The 22,900-nt window shown below is 43.0% G+C and overlaps 1 protein-coding gene across 8 annotated transcripts in view; it reads right to left on the bottom strand.

Annotated features, from left to right (window-relative positions):
* LOC118400247 (transcription factor SOX-13-like) overlaps window positions 1–22,900 on the bottom strand; it is a 79,076-nt gene that overhangs the window by 24,310 nt on the left and 31,866 nt on the right. For 7 of the 8 annotated variants that reach the window (XM_035796913.2, XM_052473477.1, XM_052473474.1 and 4 more), the window contains 7 exons: window positions 6,619–6,838; window positions 4,205–4,313; window positions 3,606–3,692; window positions 2,905–3,077; window positions 2,320–2,388; window positions 2,106–2,220; window positions 500–573 (listed from right to left, as the gene is read on the bottom strand). In XM_035796913.2, the coding sequence (XP_035652806.1) occupies window positions 500–573; window positions 2,106–2,220; window positions 2,320–2,388; window positions 2,905–3,077; window positions 3,606–3,692; window positions 4,205–4,313; window positions 6,619–6,837 (846 nt within the window). In that variant the 5' untranslated portion in view covers window position 6,838. The remainder of the gene's footprint in view (window positions 1–499; window positions 574–2,105; window positions 2,221–2,319; window positions 2,389–2,904; window positions 3,078–3,605; window positions 3,693–4,204; window positions 4,314–6,618; window positions 6,839–22,900) is intronic. The other variant, XM_052473475.1, reaches the window with a different exon arrangement.

The following is a 22,900-nucleotide window of genomic DNA, read 5'->3' as shown; positions in this document are numbered from 1 at the left end:
ATAGTATAGTGTACAGTATAGTATACAGTGTAGTGTAATGTGTACAGTATAGTATACAACGTAATGTGTACAGTAGTGTAATGTGTATAGTATAGTGTACAGTATAGTATACAGTGTAGTGTAATGTGTACAGTATAGTGTAATGTGTACAGTATACAGTTTAGTGTAATGTGTACAGTGTCGTGTAATATGCACAGTATAGTATACAGTGTAATGTAATGTATACAGTGTAGTATAATGTGTACAGTATAGTATGTAGTGTAATGTGTACAGTATAGTGATAATAATATTTAACAGACGCTTTTATCCAAAGTGACTTACAGTCATGTGTGCATTCATTTTACATATGAGTGATCCCGGGAATCGAACCCACTACCCTGGCGTTACAAGCGCCATGCTCTACCAACTGAGTTACAAAGGACCAGTATGTAATATAGTATAATAAGGGTATACTATAGTATAGGTATATGTCCAGTATAATATGGATGAAAATCACTACCTGTCGGAAGGTACCACTGGGCCTTTTCATAGGGGCGGAGTGAAGGCTCTGCAGTAGATGCATGGGATAGTCCACTGTTAAAGAAAACAGGGGGAGATGAAAGCTTCACAATCACTGTCAGAAGGGAACAAAATCAATAATATCCAAACATCATTTAGAAAACATTATCTGTACTACCATCATGCTGACTGCACAACACATTGAAGGGCAAGAACAGGGAAAAGGGGGTTTGACTGAGAAGGTTACTGACCACAATACCATATGAAATGGACGTCTGGTCGTTGCTCAAACAATTTACACAGTACATAGCAACAAGACAAACCAAACAGAGGGGGGGGGGGCATTGACATTTACAATACATTTAAAGTCCACAGCGATCACTGAATGTCAGCTCGTTACTTATTTCATTTCATAGTGTATGTATTGTCATTTTTTGTCAACAATCTACACAAAATACTCTAATGTCCAAGTGGAAGAAAAAAAATTATATAATTTAAAAGAATTAATGAAAAACCTAAAACTAATATCTTAATTTGAAGTATTCACCCCAGAGTAATTACATTTTAAAAACACCTTCGGCAGCGTTTACAGCTTTGAGTCTTTGTGGGTTGTGCAATATGTAATTACAAGGAGGCTCCCGAGTGGCGCAGCGATCTAAGGCACTGCATCTCAGTGCTAGAGGCATCACTACACACCCTGGTTGGATCCTGGGCTGTATCACAACCGGCCGTCCCATAGGGTGGTGCACAATTGGCCTAGCGTCGTACGGGTTAGGGGAGGGTTTAGCCGGGGTAGGCCATCATTGTAAATAAGAATTTGTTCTTAACTGACTTGCCAAGTTAAATACAAAATAAAAGTTATTTTTAAGTTGGTTGTTGATCATTGCTAAACAGATATTTAAGTCTTGCAAAAGATTTTCAAGCAGATTTAAGTCAAAACTGTAACTAGGCCATTTAGGAACATTCAATGTTGTCTTGCTAATCAACTCTAATGTAGATCTGTGTTTTAGGTTATTGTCCTGCTGAAAGGTGAATTTGTCTCCCAGTGTCTGTTGGAAAGCAGACTGGACCAGGTTTTCCATTAGGACTTTGCCTGTGCTTAGCTCCATTTTGTTAATTTTTATCCTGAAAAACTCCCCAGTCCTTGCTGATGACAAGCATATCCATAGCATGATGCAGACACCACCGTGCTTGAAAATATGAAGAGTGGTACTCAGTCATGTTTTTTTTATTCTTCAGTATAACCTTGGTGCCTTGTTGCAAACAGGATGCATGTTTTCTGTACAGGCTATCTTTTTGCACTCTGTCAATTAGGTTAGTATTGTGGAGTAACTACAATGTTGTTGATCCATCCTCAGTTTTCTCCAATCACTTCCATTAAACTCCGTCTCTCACTGTTGAAGTGTACCTATGATAAAAATGACAGACCTCTACATGCTTTGTAAGTAGGAAAACCTGCAAAATCGTCAGTGTATCAAATACTTGTTCTCCCCACTGTGTATATATATATATATAATTATTTTACATAAACCACCCACGGGCCGGATTAGACCCCCCTGGTTTGTAGGGGATTGTCTAAATGAGGTTTGGTGCGGGATGTGACTCACCTGGCTTGCAGGGGATTGGCTGCAGTGGCATGGTCATCTGTGTGTCGGAGGTGACAGGTAGTTGCTGGTTGTTGGGGTGGAAGGCTGGGATCATCACGTAGGGCATGTTCACCTGCTATGACCAGGTCAGACAGAGGGCACAAGGTCAGTCACACCCAGATTTAACCCAAAATTACTTCAAAATTATGTTATAAAAATAGCATGAAGGACTCACCTGGATCTGCTGCTGAAGCAGGTTGATTTTGTGCTGCTGCTGGATCAGCTGCTGCTGCTGTTTGGCGATCTGAAATGAACCACACACATGTTGTCTTCCTCTGCTCAGATGTTACATGCTTTAACCAATGGTTGGGTGCCACGTCAGACTGTCACCGACTGACAGATTACTATAACATATGATTAGTTACAAAATACCTATCGAGGCTTTTTAAGATATGGCATGAGTCAGCAATGTCTGGGTGGAAGAACATGCCCATTAAAAACATATAGTCTAGCCCAGGTACACTCAGGTAAGACCAGGTAAACCCAGGTTAGGGGTCAGTGGCCTCCCAAGTGGCATAGCGGTCTAAGGCACGAGGCGCAAGAGGCGTCACTATAGTCTCTGGTTCGAATCCAGGCTGTATCACATCCGGCCGTGATTGGGAGTCCCATAGGGCTGTGCACAATTGGCCCAGCGTCGTCAGGGTTTGGCCGGGGTAGGCCATCATTGTAACAAAAAAAAATCTTAACTGACTTGCATAGTTAAATAAAGGTTAAATAAAAACTAAAAGTGTGTGTATTAGGGGTCAAAGGTCAGGATCACCTGTTCCTGCTGCTGTCTGGCCAGCTCCATCTGCTGCTGTTGTTTCTCCAACAGCAGGGTGGCCATGTTCCTCTGCTCAGAGTGGGCTCCCAGCAGCTGCTCCCTCAGACCACTCAGCTGGTTGATCATCAACAACAACTGCAGCTCCTTCTCTGCCAAAGACTCTGGAGTGCCTGAAAGAGCAAGAGCGCAATATCATTTTTATTTGTTAAATTGGCAGCTAAGCACTGATCATGTCACTAGTATACAAATTAAGAACCTAGATTTTATTGGAAAGAAGCATCAAGCTCATCACGTGCACTTTCACCATCCTGTAGCCTAAACTGCGCATGCTTTTCCAAATCGAATTGGAAGGACCACACAATATAACAAACAAATTGTCTGTCCACATTTATAAAATTGTACTGCCACTTTCGGTTTCCATCACACTTGTCGTGATTTTTTTACATGGCGTGACTTTACACTCATGAAAACTGTGGTTAGAGAGAGATGAGTACAAACAGGATTACACATAGAGACCATTCGATATAGAGACAGGCAGGCAGAGACTGACAGACAGTTAAGACAGAGCACTGATGGGCCAGTCAGGGGTGAGCGGTATAGATGACGGGTCAGGGATTAGCAGTAAAGGGGTCAGGGGTAAAAGGATGAGAGGTAAAGATGAGGGGTCAGGGCTTAGGGGTAAAGGGGTGAGAGCTCACCTTTCAAGTGATTGCCTCCCAGCAAGCTTTTGTCCAGAAGTTTCTCCCTCCAGTCGACACTCAGCAGCTTCTCTATGGTGGGCATGACTGCCAACAGGACATGGATGAGTTTTTACTTTGTTGTTCAGTCGCCATATTATATGAACAGACATAGTTAAATGGTGTGTGTGCATGTGTCTGGGGTGCGTGCATGTTGAGTGAGTGAGTGAGTGAGTGAGTGAGTGAGTGAGTGAGTGAGTGAGTGAGTGAGTGAGTGAGTGAGTGAGTGAGTGAGTTCACACATGCATTTGAATCAATATTTCAAAACAAATCTCAAGGTCTACTACTTTAAGGATTTCAATAGGAAAGTACATTGTGTAAACTCTCTCAAATAAGAAAAACAGACATTTGAAATTCAATGTAATCCTGTAGCCAATGATTAGGAGCACAAACTTGAACATACTGAGAGCTAAGGTAAACTCATCTAGCCTCCTCAGTCTTCATGTGATCCACTGAAATTCCTTCACATTTACCTCTATCAATGTTCAGGAGAGATCTCCAAAGAGCAATGTAATGATTAGAAACATATTACACTGGGGAGCAGACGAGGTGTACCATACCTTCGCTGACAGTGGGCTGCTTGTGTCCCTCTGGTCGGTGGTCGGACCCCCTGTTGCCCCCCTTCATCCCCACAGGACTCTGAAACTGTTCCTTACCCAGAGAGCCCTCCTACCAAGGACAGGGAAAAACAGGGTTAAGTACAAAACTTACCAGAACAATTGTCAGTCTGTACAGAAGGGGGCTGTTCAATCGCCATTTGTTCACTTGCTGTCAGAGCAGTGTGTTATAGAGACCACCCCACCGGTGAGCGACTGATGGCCATCATTTTTGCCCATTTCTATATGCAGAACTGGTTTGAACTTGTTTTGCAAATTACGGCAAGCAATCTGTTTAGAGGTGCTAAGTGCTCTCATCCGGCAGACGCTCGACCATCCTACTGTCTGGCTGTGCGTTTAGAAAGCTAACAAACTGTAGCAAGCCAGCCTTTGATAAGCATACTACAACCAGATCTGTGTAAGTGTCTACAGTCGTGGCCAAAAGTTTTGAGAATGACACAAATATTAATTTCCAAAGTTTGCTGCTTCAGTGTCTTTAGATATTTTTGTCAGATATTACTATGGAATACTGAAGTATAATTACGAGCATTTCATTAGTGTCAACTGATTTTATTGACAATTACATGAAGTTGATGCAAAGAGTCAATATTTGCAGTGTTGACCCTTCTTTTTCAAGACCTCTGCAATCCGCCCTGGCATGCTGTCAATTAACTTCTGGACCACATCCTGACTGATGGCAGCCCATTCTTGCATTATCAATGCTTGGAGTTTGTCAGAATTTGTGGGTTTTTGTTTGTCCACCCGCCTCTTGAGGATTGACCACAAGTTCTCAATGGGATTAAGTTCTGGGGAGTTTCCTGGCCATGGACCCAAAATATCAATGTTTTGTTCCCCGAGCCACTTAGTTATCACTTTTGCCTTATGGCAAGGTGCTCCATCATGCTGGAAAGGCATTTTTCGTCACCAAACTGTTCCTGGATGGTTGGGAGAAGTTGCTCTCGAAGGATGTGTTGGTACCATTCTTTATTCATGGCTGTGTTCTTAGGCAAAATTGTGAGTGAGCCCAACTTTGGCTGAGATGCAACCCCACACATTAATAGTCTCAGGATGCTTTACTGTTGGCATGACACAGGACTGATGGTAGCGCTGACCTTGTCTTCTCCGGACAAGCTTTTTTCCCAGATGCCCCAAACAATCGGAAAGGGGATTCATCAGACCGAATGACTTTACCCCAGTCCTCAGCAGTCCAATCCCTGTACCTTTTGCAGAATATCAGTCTGTCCCTGATGTTTTCCCTGAAGAGAAGTGGCTTCTTTGCTGCCCTTCTTGACACCAGGCCATCCTCCAAAAGTCTTCACCTCACTGTGAGTGCAGATGCACTGTGAGTGCAGAAGCTCTGTACTCCCTACCACTGAGGAAGTACAGTTCCCGCTCAGCCCAGTCAAAACTGTTCGCTGCTCTGGCCCCCCAATGGTGGAACAAACTCCCTCACGACACCAGGACAGCGGAGTCAATCACCACCTTCCGGAGACACCTGAAACCCCACCTCTTTAAGGAATACCTAGGATAGGATAAGTAATCCTTCTCACCCCCTAAAAGATTTAGATGCACTATTGTAAAGTGGCTGTTCCACTGGATGTCATAAGGTGAATGCACCAATTTGTAAGTCGCTCTGGATAAGAGCGTCTGCTAAATGACTTAAATGTAAATGATGTAAATGTGGTGCCCCAATCCCGCAGCTGAATCAACTTTAGGAGACGGTCCTGGCGCTTGCTGGACTTTCTTGGGCGCCCTGAAGCCTTCTTCACAACAATTGAACCGCTCTCCATGAAGTTCTTGATGATCCGATAAATGGTTGATTAAGGTGCAATCTTACTGGCAGCAATATCCTTGCCTGTGAAGTCCTTTTTGTGCAAGCAATGATGACGGCACGTGTTTCCTTGCAGGTAACCATGGTTGACAGAGAAAGAACAATGACTCCAAGCACCACCCTCCTTTTGAAGCTTCCAGTCTGTTACTCGAATTCAATCAGCATGACAGAGTGATCTCCAGCCTTGTCCTCGTCAAGACTCACACCTGTGTTAACAAGAGAATCACTGATATGATGTCAGCTGGTCCTTTTGTGGCGGGGCTGAAATGCAGTGGACATGTTTTTGGGGGATTCAGTTCATTTGCATGGCAAAGAGGGACTTTGCAATTAATTGCAATTCATCTGATCACTCTTCATAACATTCTGGAGTATATGCAAATTGCCATCATACAAACTGAGGCAGAAGACTTTGTGAAAATTAATATTTGTGTCATTCTCAAAACTTTTGGCCACAACTGTAGAGGCGGGGACTAACAGGGTGAACAGCACACCTAGATAAACTAAATAATTGATTAAAATACAGAAATGGGAGGAGTTTCTCTCTTACTGAGGGTGAGCGGGAGAGAGGAGGAGTCAGCTGTCTAGACTCCGGTCTCGCCATTGGCTGATGTCCTGACCAATCACAGGCAGGAGAGGAGCGCGGCTCCACTTTGGCCCCTCCCCCTTCTCCTCCAGACTCCTCCTCCTCCTGCTTCACACCAATGCCCACCATGCTGACATCACCGTTGGCATGGAGATGCAACGCTGGGGGACTGGGCTCAACCATTCTGGTGGGAAAAGGGAAAAGAGTGAATAATAGTACAGGTGAATAGATAGTCCATTACTGCATTAACTTTACTGCACATCTGGAGCTGACACACACACACAGTGTGATCACCTTTATCTGTCTGTAATAGCTGTAATGAGACCATAAGCCTTTCCAGGTTTGACTATCTCTGGATCTCTGAACTTTAGGTGTGGATGTGTATATGGCCACTGCTTTGCATAGGGAACAGAGGACATACTGTGAATAAACACAACTGTACCTTTAGCTTGAAATCTTAGCGTTTAGTCTGGGAGACGTTGTAGGTGTCAGGGAAAGTTAAATCATGACAAGGTAAAGACTGCACATCACACATACACACCCAAGCATAAAGAGAGAGAGAAACAAAAGACAGAAAGAGAGAGATGAGTGTAGTCAGGTGAAGAGAGCAGCTAGAGAGAGAGAGGTTGAACCTTAATGAACTCTAAAATTCTCCGACTTCAGCTGTGTTTTTCCCCCTCCTCCACTGCAGGAGGAAAGAAAGCACGCCAGACAGGAGAACAAAACAAACAGGAGAAAAAAACAAACAGAACACACAGGGCGAAAAGTGCACATATACAGTGGGGCAAAAAACTATTTAGACAGCCACTAATTGTGCAAGTTCTCCCACTTAAAAAGATGAGAGAGGCCTGTAATTTCCATCATATGTACACTTCAACTATGACAGACAAAATGAGAAAGAAAATCCAGAAAATCACATTGTAGGATTTTTAATGAAATTATTTGCAAATTATGATGGAAAGTAACTATTTGGTCATTAACAAAAGTTTCTCAAAACTTTATTATATACCCTTTGTTGACAATGACTAAGGTCAAACGTTGCTGGTGAAAAAAAGGTTCACACACTGTTGCTGGTATTTTGGCCCATTCCTCCATGCAGATCTCCTCTAGAGCAGTGATGTTTTGGGGCTGTTGCTGGGCAACACGGACTTTCAACTCCCTCCAAAGATTTTCTATGGGGTTGAGATCTGGAGACTGGCTAGGCCACTCCAGGACCTTGAAATGCTTCTTACGAAGTCACTCCTTCGTTGCCCGGGCGGTGAGTTTGGGATCATTGTCATGCTGAAAGACCCAGCCACGTTTCATCTTCAATGCCCTTGCTGATGGAAGGAGGTTTTCACTCAATCTCACGATACATGGCCCCATTCATTATTTCCTTTACACGGATCAGTCGTCCTGGTCCCTTTGCAGAAAAACAGGCCCAAAGCATGATGTTTCCACCCCCATGCTTCACAGTAGGTATGGTGTTCTTTGGATGCAACGCAGCATTCTTTGTCCTCCAAACACGACGAGTTGAGTTTTTCCCAAAAAGTTATATTTTGGTTTCATCTGACCATACGACATTCTCCCAATTTTCTTCTGGATCATCCAAATGCACTCTAGCAAACTTCAGACGGGCCTGGACATGTACTGGCTTAAGAAGGGGGACATGTCTGGCACTACAGGATTTGAGTCCCTGGCGGCATAGTGTGTTACTGATGGTAGGCTTTGTTACTTTGGTCCCAGCTCTCTGCAGATCATTCACTAGGTCCCCCCTTGTGGTTCTAAGATTTTTGCTCACCGTTCTTGTGATCATTTGACCCCACGGGTGAGATCTTGCGTGGAGTCCCAGATCGAGGGAGATTATCAGTGGTCTTGTATGTCTTCCATTTCCTAATAATTGCTCCCACAGTTGATTTCTTCAAACCAAGCGGCTTACCTATTGCAGATTCAGTCTTCCCAGCCTGGTGCAGGTCTACAATTTTGTTTCTGGTGTCCTTTGACAGCTCTTTGGTCTTGGTCATAGTGGAGTTTGGAGTGTGACTGAGGTTGTGGACAGGTGTCTTTTATACTGATAACAAGTTCAAAACAGGTGCCATTAATACAGGTAACGAGTGGATTTTTTTTTACAGGTCTGTGAGAGCCAGAAATCTTGCTTGTTTGTAGGTGACCAAATACTTATTTTCCACCATAATTTGCAAATAAATTAATAAAAAATCCTACAGTGTGATTTTCTGGATTTTTTTTCTCATTTTGTCTGTCATAGTTGAAGTGTACCTATGATGTGGTCCTTCTGTGGCTCAGTTGGTAGAGCATGGCGCTTGTAACGCCAGGGTAGTGGGTTCGATTCCCGGGACCACCCATACGTAGAATGTATGCACACATGACTGTAAGTCGCTTTGGATAAAAGCGTCAGCTAAATGGCATATATTATTATTATTATATATTATATTATTATCATATATTATATATTATTATATTATATTATTATTACATATATTATTATGAAGATTACAGGCCTCTCATATTTTTAAGTGGGAGAACTTGCACAATTGGTGGCTGACTAAATACTTTTTTGCCCCACTGTATACAGTACCAGTCAAAAATTTAATTCAAGGGTTTTTCTTTATTTGTACTATTTTCAAAATTGTATAATAAAAGTGAATAAATCCAAACAATCAACTATCAATTAACACATTGGGAATCGCATAGTAACCAAAAAAAGTGTTAAATAAATCCAAATATATTTTAGATTCTTCAAAGTAGACACACTTTGCCTTGATGACAGCTTTGCAGTCTTGGCACTCTCTCTTTGCTTATTTGAGCTGTTCTTGCCATAACATGGACCTGGTATTTTACCAAATAGCGCTATCTTCTGTATACCAACCCAAACTTGTCACAATACCACTGATTGGCTCAAAAACATGATGGAAAGTAGTAACCAAAAAAAAGTGTTAAATCAAAATATATTTCATATTTGAGATTCTTCAAAATAGCCACCCTTTGCCTTGACAGCATTGCACACACTTGGCATTCTCTCGACCAGCTTCATGAGGAATGCTTTTCCAACAGTCTTGAAGGAGTTCCCACATATGCTGAGCACTTTGTCCTTCACTCTGCGGTCCAACTCATCCCAAACCATCTCAGTTGTGTTGAGGTCAGGTGGTTATGGAGGCCAGGTCATCTGATGCAGAACTCCATCACTCTCCTTCTTGTTCAAATAGACCTTGCACAGCCTGGAGGTGTGTTTTGAGTCATTATCCTGTTGAAAAACAAATGATAGTGGGACTAAGCGTAAACCAGATTGGATGGCGTATTACTGCAGAATGCTGTGGTAGCCATGCTGGTTAAGTGTGCCTTGAACTCTAAATAAATCAGACAGTGTCACCAGCAACGCACCCTCACACCATCACACATGCTCATCTATGCTTCATGGTGGGAACCACATATTAATCTACTCTGCGTCTCACAAAGACACAGCAGTTGGATCCATCTCAAATATGGACTCATCAGACCAAAGGACATACTTACACTGTCCATTGCTCGTGTTTCTTGGTCCATGCAAGTCTCTTTTTATGATTGGTGTAGTGGTGTCTTTGCAGCAATTCGACCATTAAGGCCTGATTCACACAGTCTCCTCTGAACAGTTGATGTTGAGCTGTGTCTGTCACTTGAACTCTGTGAAGCATTCATCTGGACTGCAATTTCTGAGGCTGGTAAATCTAATGAACTTATCCTCTGCAGCAGAGGTAACTCTGGGTCTTCCTTTCTTCCTTTCTTCTGTATACCACCCCTACCTTGTCACAACACAACTGGATTGGCCCAAACGCATTAAGGAAAGAAATTCCACAAATACATTTTTAACAAGGCACACCTGTTAATTGAAATGCATTCCAGGTGACTACTTCATGAAGCTGGTTGAGAGAATGCCAAGAGTTGGCAAAGCTGTCATCAAGGCAAAGGGTGGCTACTTTGAAGAATCTCAAATCTAAAATAGATTTAGATTTGTTTAACACTCTTTAACACTTGGTTACTACATGCTTTCATGTGTTATTTCATATTGTTGATGTCTTCACTATTATTCTACAATAATAGAAAATTGTCAAAATAAAGAAAAATCATTGAATGTGTAGGTGTCCCCAAAATTGACTGGTACTGTATATACAGTTGAAGTTCACACACACACACACACACACACACACACACACACACACACACACACACACACACACACACACACTTAGCTAAATATATATAAACTCAGTTTTTCTAAATTCCTGACATTTAATCCAAATAAAGATTCCCTGTCTGAGGTCAGTTAGGATCACCACTATTTTAAGAATATGGAATGTCAGAATATTAGTAGAGAGAATGATTTATTTCAGCTTTTATTTCTTTCATTACATTCCCAGTGGGTCAGAAGTTTACATACAGTCAATTAGTATTTGGTAGAATTGCCTTCAAAATGCTTAACTTTGGTCAAACGTTTTGTGTAGCCTTCCACAACCTTCCCACTATAGGTTGGGTGAATTTTGGCCCATTCCTCCTGACAGAGCTGGTGTAACTTAGTCAGGTTTGTAGGCCTCCTTGCTCGCACACACTTTTTCAGTTCTGCCCACACATTTTCAATAGGATTGAGGTCAGGGCTTTATGATGGCCACTCCAATACCTTGACTTTGTTGTCCTTAAGACATTTTGCTACAACTTTGGAATTATGCTTGGGGTCATTGCCCATTTGGAAGACCCATTTGAGACCAAGCTTTAACTTCCTGACTGATGTCTTAAGATGTTGCTTCAATATATCCACATAATTCTCCTGTCTCATGATGCCATCCATTTTGTGAAGTGTACCAGACCCTCCTGCAGCAAATACCACCCACAACATGATGCTGCCACCCCCGTGCTTCACAGTTGGGATAGTGTTCTTTGGCTTGCAAGCCTCCCCCTTTTTCCTCCAAACATAACGATGGTCATTATGGCCAAACAGTTCTATTTTTGTTTCATCAAACCATAGGACTTCTCCAAAAAGTACAATCTTTATCCCCATGTGCAGTTGCAAACCGTAGTCCAGCTTTTTTATGGTAGTTTTGGAGCAGTGGCTTCTTCCTTGCTGAGCAGCCTTTCAGATTGTGTCAATATAGGATTCGTTTTACTGTGGATATAGATATTTTTGTACCCGTTTCCTCCAGCATCTTCACAAGGTCCTTTGCTGTTGTTCTGGGATTGATTTGCACTTTTCGCACCAAAGTACGCTAATCTTTAGGAGACATTCCTGAGCAGTATGACGGCTGCGTGTTCCCATGGTGTTACTACTTGCGTACTATTGTTTGTACAGATGAACGTGGTACCTTCAGGCGTTTGGAAATTGCTCCCAATGAGGAACCAGACTTGTGGAGGTCTAGAATTTTTTTTCTGAGGTCTTGGCTGAATTGTTTTGATTTTCCCATGTGGTCAAGCAAAGAGGCACTGAGTTTGAAGGTAGGCCTTGACATACATTCACAGGTACACCTCCAATTGACTCAAATTATGTCAATTAGCCTATCAGAAGCTTCTAATTCAATGACATCCTTTTCTGGAATTTTCCAACCTAGTGTTTGTAAACTTCTGACCCACTGGAATTGTGATACAGTGAATTATAAGGAAAATAATCTGTCTGTAAAAACAATTGTTGGAAAAATGACTTGTGTCATGCACAAGGTAGATGTCCTAACTGACTTGCCAAAACTATAGTTTGTTAACAAGAAATTTGTGGAGTGGTTGAAAAACGAGTTTTAATGACATGATGTATGTATGTGTGTACGTATGTGTGTACGTATGTGTGTATGTGAGACAAAAGCCATTGTTAGACGGAGGGAACAAAGGAAGCCGGGACAATGGGCGAGAGACGGACAAAAGCCGCGGGCTGCAGGAAACAGTGCAGATAACAATGCCAGCGGAATGTGCCGACCGACCCGGGAACAGAGGGGAAAATGCAGAGTGCATAGTGATTAGAGGTCCCCCCATTCCCCCTTTCACATTATGTATTTACACAAAGCCACCTGCCTGCCAGAAGCCAAGGCTCTAAACCTGAGAGTGAGAGAATGAGAGTGAGAGTGAGTGAGTAGAGAGAGAGAGCGACCTAATACATTCACCAATGGCTTTACAGAGCTTTTAATGTGTTGGACGGGGAACTCTAGTTGTCAACACCACAGATTACAAGCCACAGGGTGGATATATGAGGGTGCGGGGGGGATGAGCTTAATAAAGTCTGAACTTCCTGAACATAGAGGATGGGCAATAATGCCTGTGACAACAACCTTTACATCCACTCAAGTCCCCTCCCTCTGCACACCTCAAAGCCCTTCACCTCAAATACTCTGTTCATTTGTTCGTAATGAGTGATGCTTTTTCTCTGTAGGGGGTGTTGGTGGCAGGAAGTGTGAGAGAGTTTTTGGGGGGTATTTTATTATGATCCGCATCAACTATTGCGATAGCAGCAGCAACTCTTCCTAGGGTCCACAAAAAACATGAAATAATACAGAACATTAATAGACAAGAACATCAAGGACAGAACAACATACATTTTAAACATCACACAGCCAACATATCAGTACATACACACAACATATCTAGGTAAACAGGGGAGAGGTGTTGTGAGGTGTTGCTTTCAGTTTTTTTTAAACCAGGTTTGATGTTCACTTGAGCAATCTGAGATGGAAGGGAGTTACATGCAATCAAAATCTAATGTTATTAGTCACATGCACCGAATACAACAGGTTTACTTACGACCCCCTAACCAACAATACAGTTTAAAAAAATACAAGTAAGAATAAGAAATAAAAGTAACAAGTAATTAAAGAGCAGCAGTAAAATAACAATAGCGAGACTGTACCGATACCCACCTGTGTACAGAGTCAATGTGCGGGGGCACCAGTTAGTTGAGGTAATATGTACATGTAGGTAGAGTTATTAAAGTGACTATGTATAGATGATAATAACAGAGAGTAGCAGCTGTGTAGGGTTGCTGGAGTCTGTCAATTTTTAGGGCCTTCCTCCGACACCACCTGGTGTAGAGGTCCTGGATGGCAGGAAGCTTGGCCCTAGTGATGTACTGGGCCATACGCACTACCCTCTGTAGTGCCTTGCGGTCAGAGGCAGAGCATTTGCCATACCAGGCAGTAATGACACCTCTCGATGGTGCAGCTGTACAACTTTTTGGATCTGAGGACCTGAGGACCCATGCAAATCTTTTCAGTAACCTGGGGGGGAATAGGTTTTGTTGTGCCCTCTTCACAACTGTCTTGGTGTGTTTGGACCATGTTAGTTTGTTGGTGATGTGGACACCAAAAAACTTGGAGCTCTCAACCTGCTCCACTACAGCCCCGTCAATGTTAATGGAGGCGTGCACAGTCCTCTTTTTCCTGTAGTCCACAATCATCTCCTGTGTCTTGATCAGGTTGAAGGAGAGATTGTTGTCCTGACACCACATGGCCACAAGGTCAGAGACCTGGCCACGAAATAGAGTATTTCGTCGTTGATCAGGCCTACCACTGTTGTGTCATCGGCAAACTTAATGATGGTGTTGGAGTCATGCCTGGCCATGCAGTCATGAGTGAACAGGGAGTACAGGAGGGGACTGAGCATGCACCCCTGAGGGGCCCCTGTGTTGAGGATCAGCGTGGCAGATGTGTTGTTACATACCCTCACCACCTGGGGGCGGCCCGTCAGGAAGTCCAGGATCCAGTTGCAGAGGGAAGTGTTCAGTCCCAGGGTCCTTAGCCTATTGATGAGCTTTGCGGGCACTATGGTGTGGAACGCTGAGCTGTAGGTCATTGAATAGCATTCTCACATAGGTGTTCCCTTTGTCCAGGTGGGAAAGGGCAGTGTGGAGAGCAATAGAGATTGCATAATCTGTGGATCTGTATGGGGGTATGCAAATTAGAGTGAGTTTAGGGTTTCTGGGATAATGGCATAATGGTGTTGATGTGAGCTATGACCAACGTTTCAAAGAACTTCATGGCTACAGATGTGAGTGCTACGGGTCGGTAGTCATTTAGGCAGGTTACCTTGGTGTTCTTGGGCACAGGGACTATGGTGGTCTGCTTAAACCATGTTGGTATTCCAGACTCGGACAAGGAGAGGTTGAAAATGTCAGTGAAGACACTTGCCAGTTTGTCAGCGCATGATCGCATTACACGTCCTGGTAATCCAAATGTTGACCTGTTTAAAGGTCTTACTCACATTCGCTGAGGAGAGCGTGCATGTTTCAGTGTCATTTGCCACGAAGCGAGCATAGAAGTAGTTTAGCTCATCTGGGAGACTCGTGTCACTGGGCAGCTCTCGGCTATGCTTCCCTTTGTAGTCTGTATTAGTTTGCAAGCCCTGCCACATCCGATGAGCAACAGAGCTGGTGTAGTACGAGTCGATCTTCGTCCTGTATTGACGCTTTGCCTGTTTGATGGTTCGTCAGAGGGCATAGAAGGATTTCTTTGAAGCTTCCGGGTTAGCGTCCTTGAAAGTGGAAGCTCTATCCTTCAGCTCAGTGCAGATGTTGCCTGTAATCCATGGCTTCTGGTTGGGGTATGTACGTATGGTCACTGTGGGGACGACGTCGTCGATGCACTTATTGGTGAAGCCAATTACTTATGTGGTGTAATCCTCAATGCCATCGGAGGAATCCCGGAACATGTTCCAGTCTGTGCTAGCAAAACAGTAGTTCAGCATTTGCTGACCACTTTTTTATTTATCGAGTCACTGGAGATCCTGCTTTCATTTTTGCTTGTAAGCAGGAATCAGGAAGATAGAATTATGGTCAGATTTTCCAAATGGAGGGCGAGGGAGAGCTTTGGTATGCGTCTCTGTGTGTGGAGTAAAAGTGGTCTAGAGTTGTTTTTTCATCTGGTTGCACATTTAACATGATGATAAAAATTTGGTAAGACGGATTTAAGTTTCCCTGCATTAAAGTTCCCGGCTACTAGGAGAGCCTATGGATGAGCGTTTTCCTGTTTGCTTATGGTGGAATGCAGTGCATTCAGTGCAGTCTTAGTGCCCGCATCAGTCTGTGGTGTTATGTAGACAGCTACGAAAAATACAGATGAAAACTCTTTGGTAAATAGTGTGGTCTACAGCTTATCATGAGATACTCTACCTCAAGCGAGCAAAACCTTGAGACGTCCTTAGATATCGTGCACCAACTGTCATTTACAAAAATAGAGTCCGCCACCCCTTGTCTTACCAGACGCCGCTGTTCTGTCCTGCCGATACAGCGTATACAGCATATAACCAGCCAGCTGTATGTTGATAATGTCATCGTTCAGCCATGACTCCGTGAAGCAGAACATATTACAGTTGTTAATGTCCCGTTGGTAGTTTAATCTTCCGCGTCGGTCATCAATTTATTTCCAAAAAGACTGCACGTTAGCAAGCAGAATGGAAGGAATTTGGGGGTTTATTCAAACGCATACGAATTCTCAGAAGACAGACCGTTCTCTGGGCCCTTTTTCCCCGCCTGCTTGTCATGCAAATGACGGGCCTGTTCTGGGCCTGTTCCCTGGAAAGCAGTATATCATTCACGTCAGACTTGTCAAAAGAAAAAAAAGATTGTGCCAGTCCGTGGTGAGTAATTTCAGTTCTGATGTCCAGAAGTTATTTTCGATCAAAAGAGACAGTAGCAGCAACATTAAGTACAAAATAAGTTACAAAAAAAAACACAAAAAAAAACACAATTAGTTATGTAAAACGTGAGCCTTGTTCTCCAGCACCATCTTGTTGTAATCATGGCTCTAAATCAGGGATCACCAACTAGATTCAGCTGCGGGCCAATCTTTTCTTGTGCGGATAATTGTAGAAGCCCAAACAGATATAATATTTGACTAACTAAAACAGTCATTTCAAACCTTGATTACATTTGTATACAGTCTTTCTATTATGTGTGGGAATAGTTGGGAACAGATTTAGATCACTTGGAGCGGATTTCCTGGTGTTTTTACAGTCATGTCCAACAATGAATTTGCACAGAAACCTTTGGGGGCAAAATAAAACCACCTGCAGGCCGCCAGTTGGAGAATCTTGATCTATATAAAACTGTACGTTTCCTTGAATTTGTTCTGGATTTGGAGACTGTGAAAAGACTCCTGGTGGCATGTCTGGTGGGGTAAGTGTGTGTCAGTGCTGTGTGTAAGTTGACTGTGCAAACTATTTGGAATTTTCAACAAATGAATGATTCTTCTAAAAACAAGAAGTAATGCAGTCAGCCTTTCCTCTACTTTGAGCCACGAGAGACTGGCATGCAATCCCGATCTGTTCACCCACCGGATGTGCTACTGATCCAGTTTCTGCTGTTCTGCCTGCAGCTATGGAACCCTGACCTGTGTACTGTTCATGCTACTCTGCACCTACTGTCTCAACCTCTGAATGCTCAGTTATGAAAAGTCAACTGACAATTACTCCTGAGGTGCTGACCTGTTGCACCCTCTACAACCACTGTGATTATTATTTGACCCTGCTGGTCATCTATGAACATCTTGAAGATTGATCTGGCCTTAATGGCCATATACTCTTATAATCTCCACCCGGCACAGCCAGAAGAGGAATGACCACCCCTCAGAGCCTGGTTCCTCTCTAGGTTTCTTCTTAGATTCCAGCCTTTCTAGGGAGGTTTTGCTAGCCACCGTGCTTCTACATCTGCATTGCTTGCTCTATGGGGTTTTAGGCTCAGTTTCTGTATAAACACTTTGTGACAACTGCTGATCTAAAAAGGGGCTTTATAAATGTATTTGATTCATAGTATTGAAATTAGCCCTCTGAACACAGTGAAGAGCAAGACATGCCGCTCTGTTTTGGGCTAGCTGCAGTTTTTCTAGGTCCTTCTTTGCAGCACCTGACCATATAACTGGTCACCCCTCTCTCCGTGTCCATGGACACAAAGGCAGAATGAATCTGATTGAGTTACAGACCTGCTGACAGCGTGGTTTGCACTAAGGTGTGTGTGGAGGTTATCTGGGGTTGAGGTCCGGGGTCCATATCTAATCTTAGAGTTAAACAATGCTGTAGCGTAAGAGCTCAGACAATGCTAGGGCTTGCCTCGTCTCGGGCCTCCCATGTAGAATTGTAGTGTGATTTGAATAAATTGTTACATGTCATTTCAGCAAGCCATGACACCCACCATCTCAGATTGTTCTGAAATAATTTATGTAGTTAGAAAGATAAGACTAGCAGGGGGGGAAACATCACCAGATTCACAGGGACTACATTACATAGGATGAAAAAGCAATACTATAAGCAGCAGCTCCATACTACTTGTCAGACAGAGAACTGATACGGTATACTGGTTGTTGGGGTGGGAGTGGCATAGTGGAGGCTCCTCAGAGGAGGAAAGGGCAGGACCATCCTCCTCAGTGAATTTCATAAAAATAAACATTCTAAAACATTTCAAATAAATCCTTTTTAGATAAAACTACACTAAAAGTATTAACATCACCAAATAATTGATTAAAACACACTGTTTTGCAATGAAGGTCTACAGTAACCTCAACAACACTCTTTAGGGTAGCACCATTGTGTAGCCGGAGGACAGCTAGCTTCCGACCTCCTCTGGGTACATTGACTTCAATACAAAACCTAGAAGGCTCATGGCTCTCACCCCCTTCCATATAGACTTACACAGTAACTATGACAACGTCCGGAGGATGTCCTCCAACCAATCAGAGCTTTTGCAGCATGAACTGAGGTTGTCCACCCAATCAAAGGATCAGAGAATGAATCTAGTACTGAAAGCATAAGCTACATCTAGCTAGCACTGCAGTGCATACAATGTGGTGAGTGTTTGACTCAAAAATAAAGGAGAAGCAAGAGAGAGTCATTTTTTAACTTTCAGTTTCACTTACTTAGCTAGCAAAGGCAGCTAGCAAAGATAGCTAGCTAGTTTTCGTTTGACTAATTTATTGCCACCGGGCCCTCACGGTGTAACTGCTAAACTTCTTACTGACTATAAACTAAATGTTACTGCATGATTGAAGCGGGTTTACTAAGTCCTTAGTTCTGTTAGCTATGTTGACTATGACGTTACTTTAGCTAATATGGCAACAACGATGTAGGCTGTGTGTAGCGGTTTTGATATGGTTTGGCTTGGAAAGTTTTCTTGCCTGGTCACATACAGCTGATGTGTTGTGCATTGAAGTCCACAAGTAAAGGGAAAAGGTGAGGGGAGGAGAGAAGGGAATACAACGTGGCTGCTATGTAAGTAACCTGTCTTTACATGTGATCAGGGGTTTATTCATTACGATTCTGTTGAAAAACATTTCTTAAAACGGAAGCAAACAGAACGAAATGGGGATAAACATACCCGAATTTGTCCAATTTAAACTCTCGTTTGCAGCTGTTGGACTATGATTGTGCAAGGGGAAATTGTATGGGTCACTGTTAGTCCATGTGTCACTCACTGTATGTCACTTCAAATTCTCGACCTGTGTGCAACTACTTTGTAAACGTTTATTCATAGGCTTGGTGGTAGCAACCTCATGATGGGTATAGGGAACATTTGAGTATCATGTAGTATCCTAAACCTATGGATGTTATGTTGAACTGGCTGAATGAAATATGAACGACAGTCATCCAATACGCCGTAACATAACATCTCTAAAATCCTCCTCCCTCATCATAAACGGCACCGACCGCCACTGGATTGGCGTGAGTTGTAGTGGGGTCCATGGGTGGCATTTGATCATTTTATTGGATTCCTAGGTGTTTTACCTGTTAGGAATAATGATGTTCCAATTCAGATGTTGAGTACTATATTTATTGAAGATGATATGAATCCTATAATTTCAAATGTAGGTGCAATCAATTCGGCATAATTTCTCAACATGGCTCATAGGACTACCATAGACCTGACCACAGATAACCTAAAACTATGCTGTGTTATGATAGGCTGCAGTCAGCTGAACTACTGGTAAATGCAGTAGCTTGGGACTGTCATGACATCATACACAAATAAACTGGAGAACGTATTTAAAAGGAACAATTCAAAAAACATTTACATTAATTTAGGACAGTATTGCAGTTAAACAGAGTGCAGAAACAAAATAATTCTCCAAGACTGTTGTAGTGAAGTTCAAATGGAATGGAAACTCTGAAACAGGTGAAAGCCACTTCCACTACATTGCGTTCACCAGTCCAGTCATGTTCAGATCAGTGATTACTTCTAGGAAAGGAGGAAGGATGAAAGCGGATGGAGGAAAGGGAGGGAGCATGTCTAAACCTCAGAGATAAGATCAGCGCTGAATCTGAGCTGTGACACCTCTGAAATCGAACTCTTCCCATGAGGCACTAAAAAGTCGACACAAAAGATTCAGTTACCAAACATGTTGTAACTTGTAAACCCAACATCTCACCCCGGGGCATCTGTAATGCAAAGGCATTCGGTTGTTCTCCCTCCATCTTTAGTTTGCTCAGTGTCGTCAATGTTGTTTTCCAAACATGGTCTGAAGGGGACCGAGGGGGGGGGCGCTTCTAGAGAGAGCACTGAGCCAGTATCATAACAGCACACGATGGCTGATCAAGTGAACTCTGAGACTGACAGCTCTATAGACAAAAGCTCTGCAGGGACTCCTCTGGGTAGAGAGAGAGACACTCAAACACAGAACTAACTTGACACACATCTCCTGCTGGAAGAAACATTTACAAACTGTTTAAAGTTGTGTTAAATTGTCCTGAGCCTATAAATATCTCAGGCTGGATACAATCAAACCTGCTTTAGGAATGTTTAAATGCTCTGGCAAAGATATCATGTTGACCTGCAGTTATTCTGCAGCCCAGAGTGGTTGGTTCCCTTACGCCCGGGGGCCTGGCACAGTGGCAGGTGAGGCTGGCGATGCCAACATTAAAGCCTGAACGGTGGCTGGGACACAACCCTTAACAGGTGCACCATAGCACAGGTGCATACGCTTAGTGGGACTCTAGTCCCATGGTCTTCCCTGGGGGAATTAAGTTATGAAACCCCTGTAGAGCCATTCACTCTACCTAATGTTTAATAACACTTTATTACAAAGTCATATGCTTCAGTTGGTGTTACTTGTTAATATGTAATAAAGGCAATAACTTCACGCTAAATTGTATTTTGTGTTACTGGTTCATCTGAATCCCAAACAAAACAAAAAAGGTAATTGTTCATTAACAATTTTACCATGAAATGTCTATATTTCCACACCAGCTAAACAATGCAGTACAATACATCATGATACTGCCACAAGCAAGTCGTTAATGACAACTCTGGAGAAACAAGCAGTCGGTCATTTACATTTATCAATCAGAGAGAAAAGTAAAGGTTAAGGAGTGGAATCTCTTAGGTGTGGAGGTCTACAGACTTAAGAGGACCCCTACACAGCAGAAACAGGTCATGTTGTCGGCAGGCAGGCAGGCAGGCAGGCAGGCAAGCAGGCAGGCTCTTTCTCAGCACAGAGCCACTCTGCAGACTGAACTCTCTCTGTTTCCTTCAAACACTAACTCTTGTCTCTCTAGCTCCCTCCCTCTCTATGTCCCTCTAACCATCTCTTACTTCCTCTCCCCACATCGGTCTTCACGTTTACCTCCAGTCATGGCGACAGTGCCTCTGAGTCAAACAATCCAATACTTTGCATCATATAGGTTTTGCCCCATGTGATCTATAACATTAATGTGTGATAAGGATCAAATCGCTGGACCCACAGGTGTGATACAGCGCTGTGATGTCCAGCATCACATAATTAACAATGCCACCTTTATGCTTTATGGGGGTTTCTTGGCTGCCTGCCTGAAACGGGGACACAATAAATGAAGGAAAGAGAGGAATATCACACATTCAAATATAACACAGGAGCTGGGCTAGAAACAATATGCTAATGAAAAGAGTATATATATTTGATCTATTCACCATTTTCTGCCCCCAAGCTGGATTTTTTAATTGACCTGAGCAACATTTGTGTGGTCACAGAGTTTAGTAAGATGATATGGTTGTATAAACTGATTCAAATAAAGATCACACTCTCCTCGGGAGCAGCAAACAGCGAGCGAACGGACATTCACTCTCCTTTCATTGGTGACACTAAATATTTCATCTGCTTCTCTCCAGCCCACATAACGCAGTGGATTGACACACACACACTTACTAGAGCTGTGGATTCCACCCCACTGTGGATGCTGGATCTCACTGAAGATGACCATCAATTAGTATCTGGCTCGTTAAAAAGGCCACCAATTAACTGAAAGACACTTTGAATCGCTCATTTAGATATTTTCTCTGAAAAATATAGGACAAATGCCATCCCTTTAAAATAGTTAGCAAGAATATTTCAAATAGTTTAACACAGGCTAATTAACGGAGTTGAGATGAAGACCTGCATCCACAGTGGGTTCCCAGGACCACGTTCCTCTCTCACTCCCCCTTGGCTCATAGACAGCCTCAGGCCCAGACCATGTGTCAGGTATTTAGTACACTAAGCCTTGTTGTGAGAGAACAAGTCAACACATACATATGTCTGTTATGATGACCCAAACATGCGAAGCCTGCTGTGTGTCTGTCATTACATGATATTAGATTTTATGGATGGAGGGGTTGGCAAGATGACAGAAACTCAATCTGATACAGTGTTGTGGATGGCATGGTTGGTTGTTTCTCTTATAGTGAGTGTTCTGCGGGACAACATTTCTCTCTCTCTCACGCACTTACGTACCCACACATACACACGCTTGCTTTCTGCCTCAGCATGGGTAGGGTCTGAAGCAGGTTACTTGTGTTGTGTTGCTGAATGGGTCTCATTAGGAACTGAGCTCTCAAGGCCAGACATACAAAAGCTTTCCTACCCTTCCTCTCCCTCCTGGCTGAACCCAGGGGGCTACCCACTGGCCACAGAATACACCCACACAGACAACAGATTCATTCAGTTAATCTCACACACACACAGGCCTGCTGTGAGGAGTTGTAAAAGTGTGATACCGCCAGATGAGAGGTAGCTGATGTTGAATTAGTATTGTTCTCTGTGGTTGATGGCCAGATATCATCACAAAAAGAGCAGTGTTGGGAACTCAAGGATACACCGGGATTTTAAAAAAAAATCCATGTGGAGCTCAGGGATGGCCCCAAGGCACACTGATGCCACATGTTCACTTTGTTAAAGATGCACTATGCAGAAATAACTCTGCCATTTCCTGGTTGTTAAAATTTGAATAGTTTGCCTAATTTCAGTTTGTGACTCAAAACAAGCAAGTATAGCGTAGAGAATAATTGTACTAACTGCTGTGAAATACATTTACC

This window comes from Oncorhynchus keta, chromosome 21 (genome assembly GCF_023373465.1).
Source record: "Oncorhynchus keta strain PuntledgeMale-10-30-2019 chromosome 21, Oket_V2, whole genome shotgun sequence".
Lineage (NCBI taxonomy): Eukaryota > Metazoa > Chordata > Actinopteri > Salmoniformes > Salmonidae > Oncorhynchus > Oncorhynchus keta.
The sequence above is the reverse complement of the archived record's forward strand: the minus strand, read 5'-3'. Positions and strand labels throughout refer to the sequence as shown.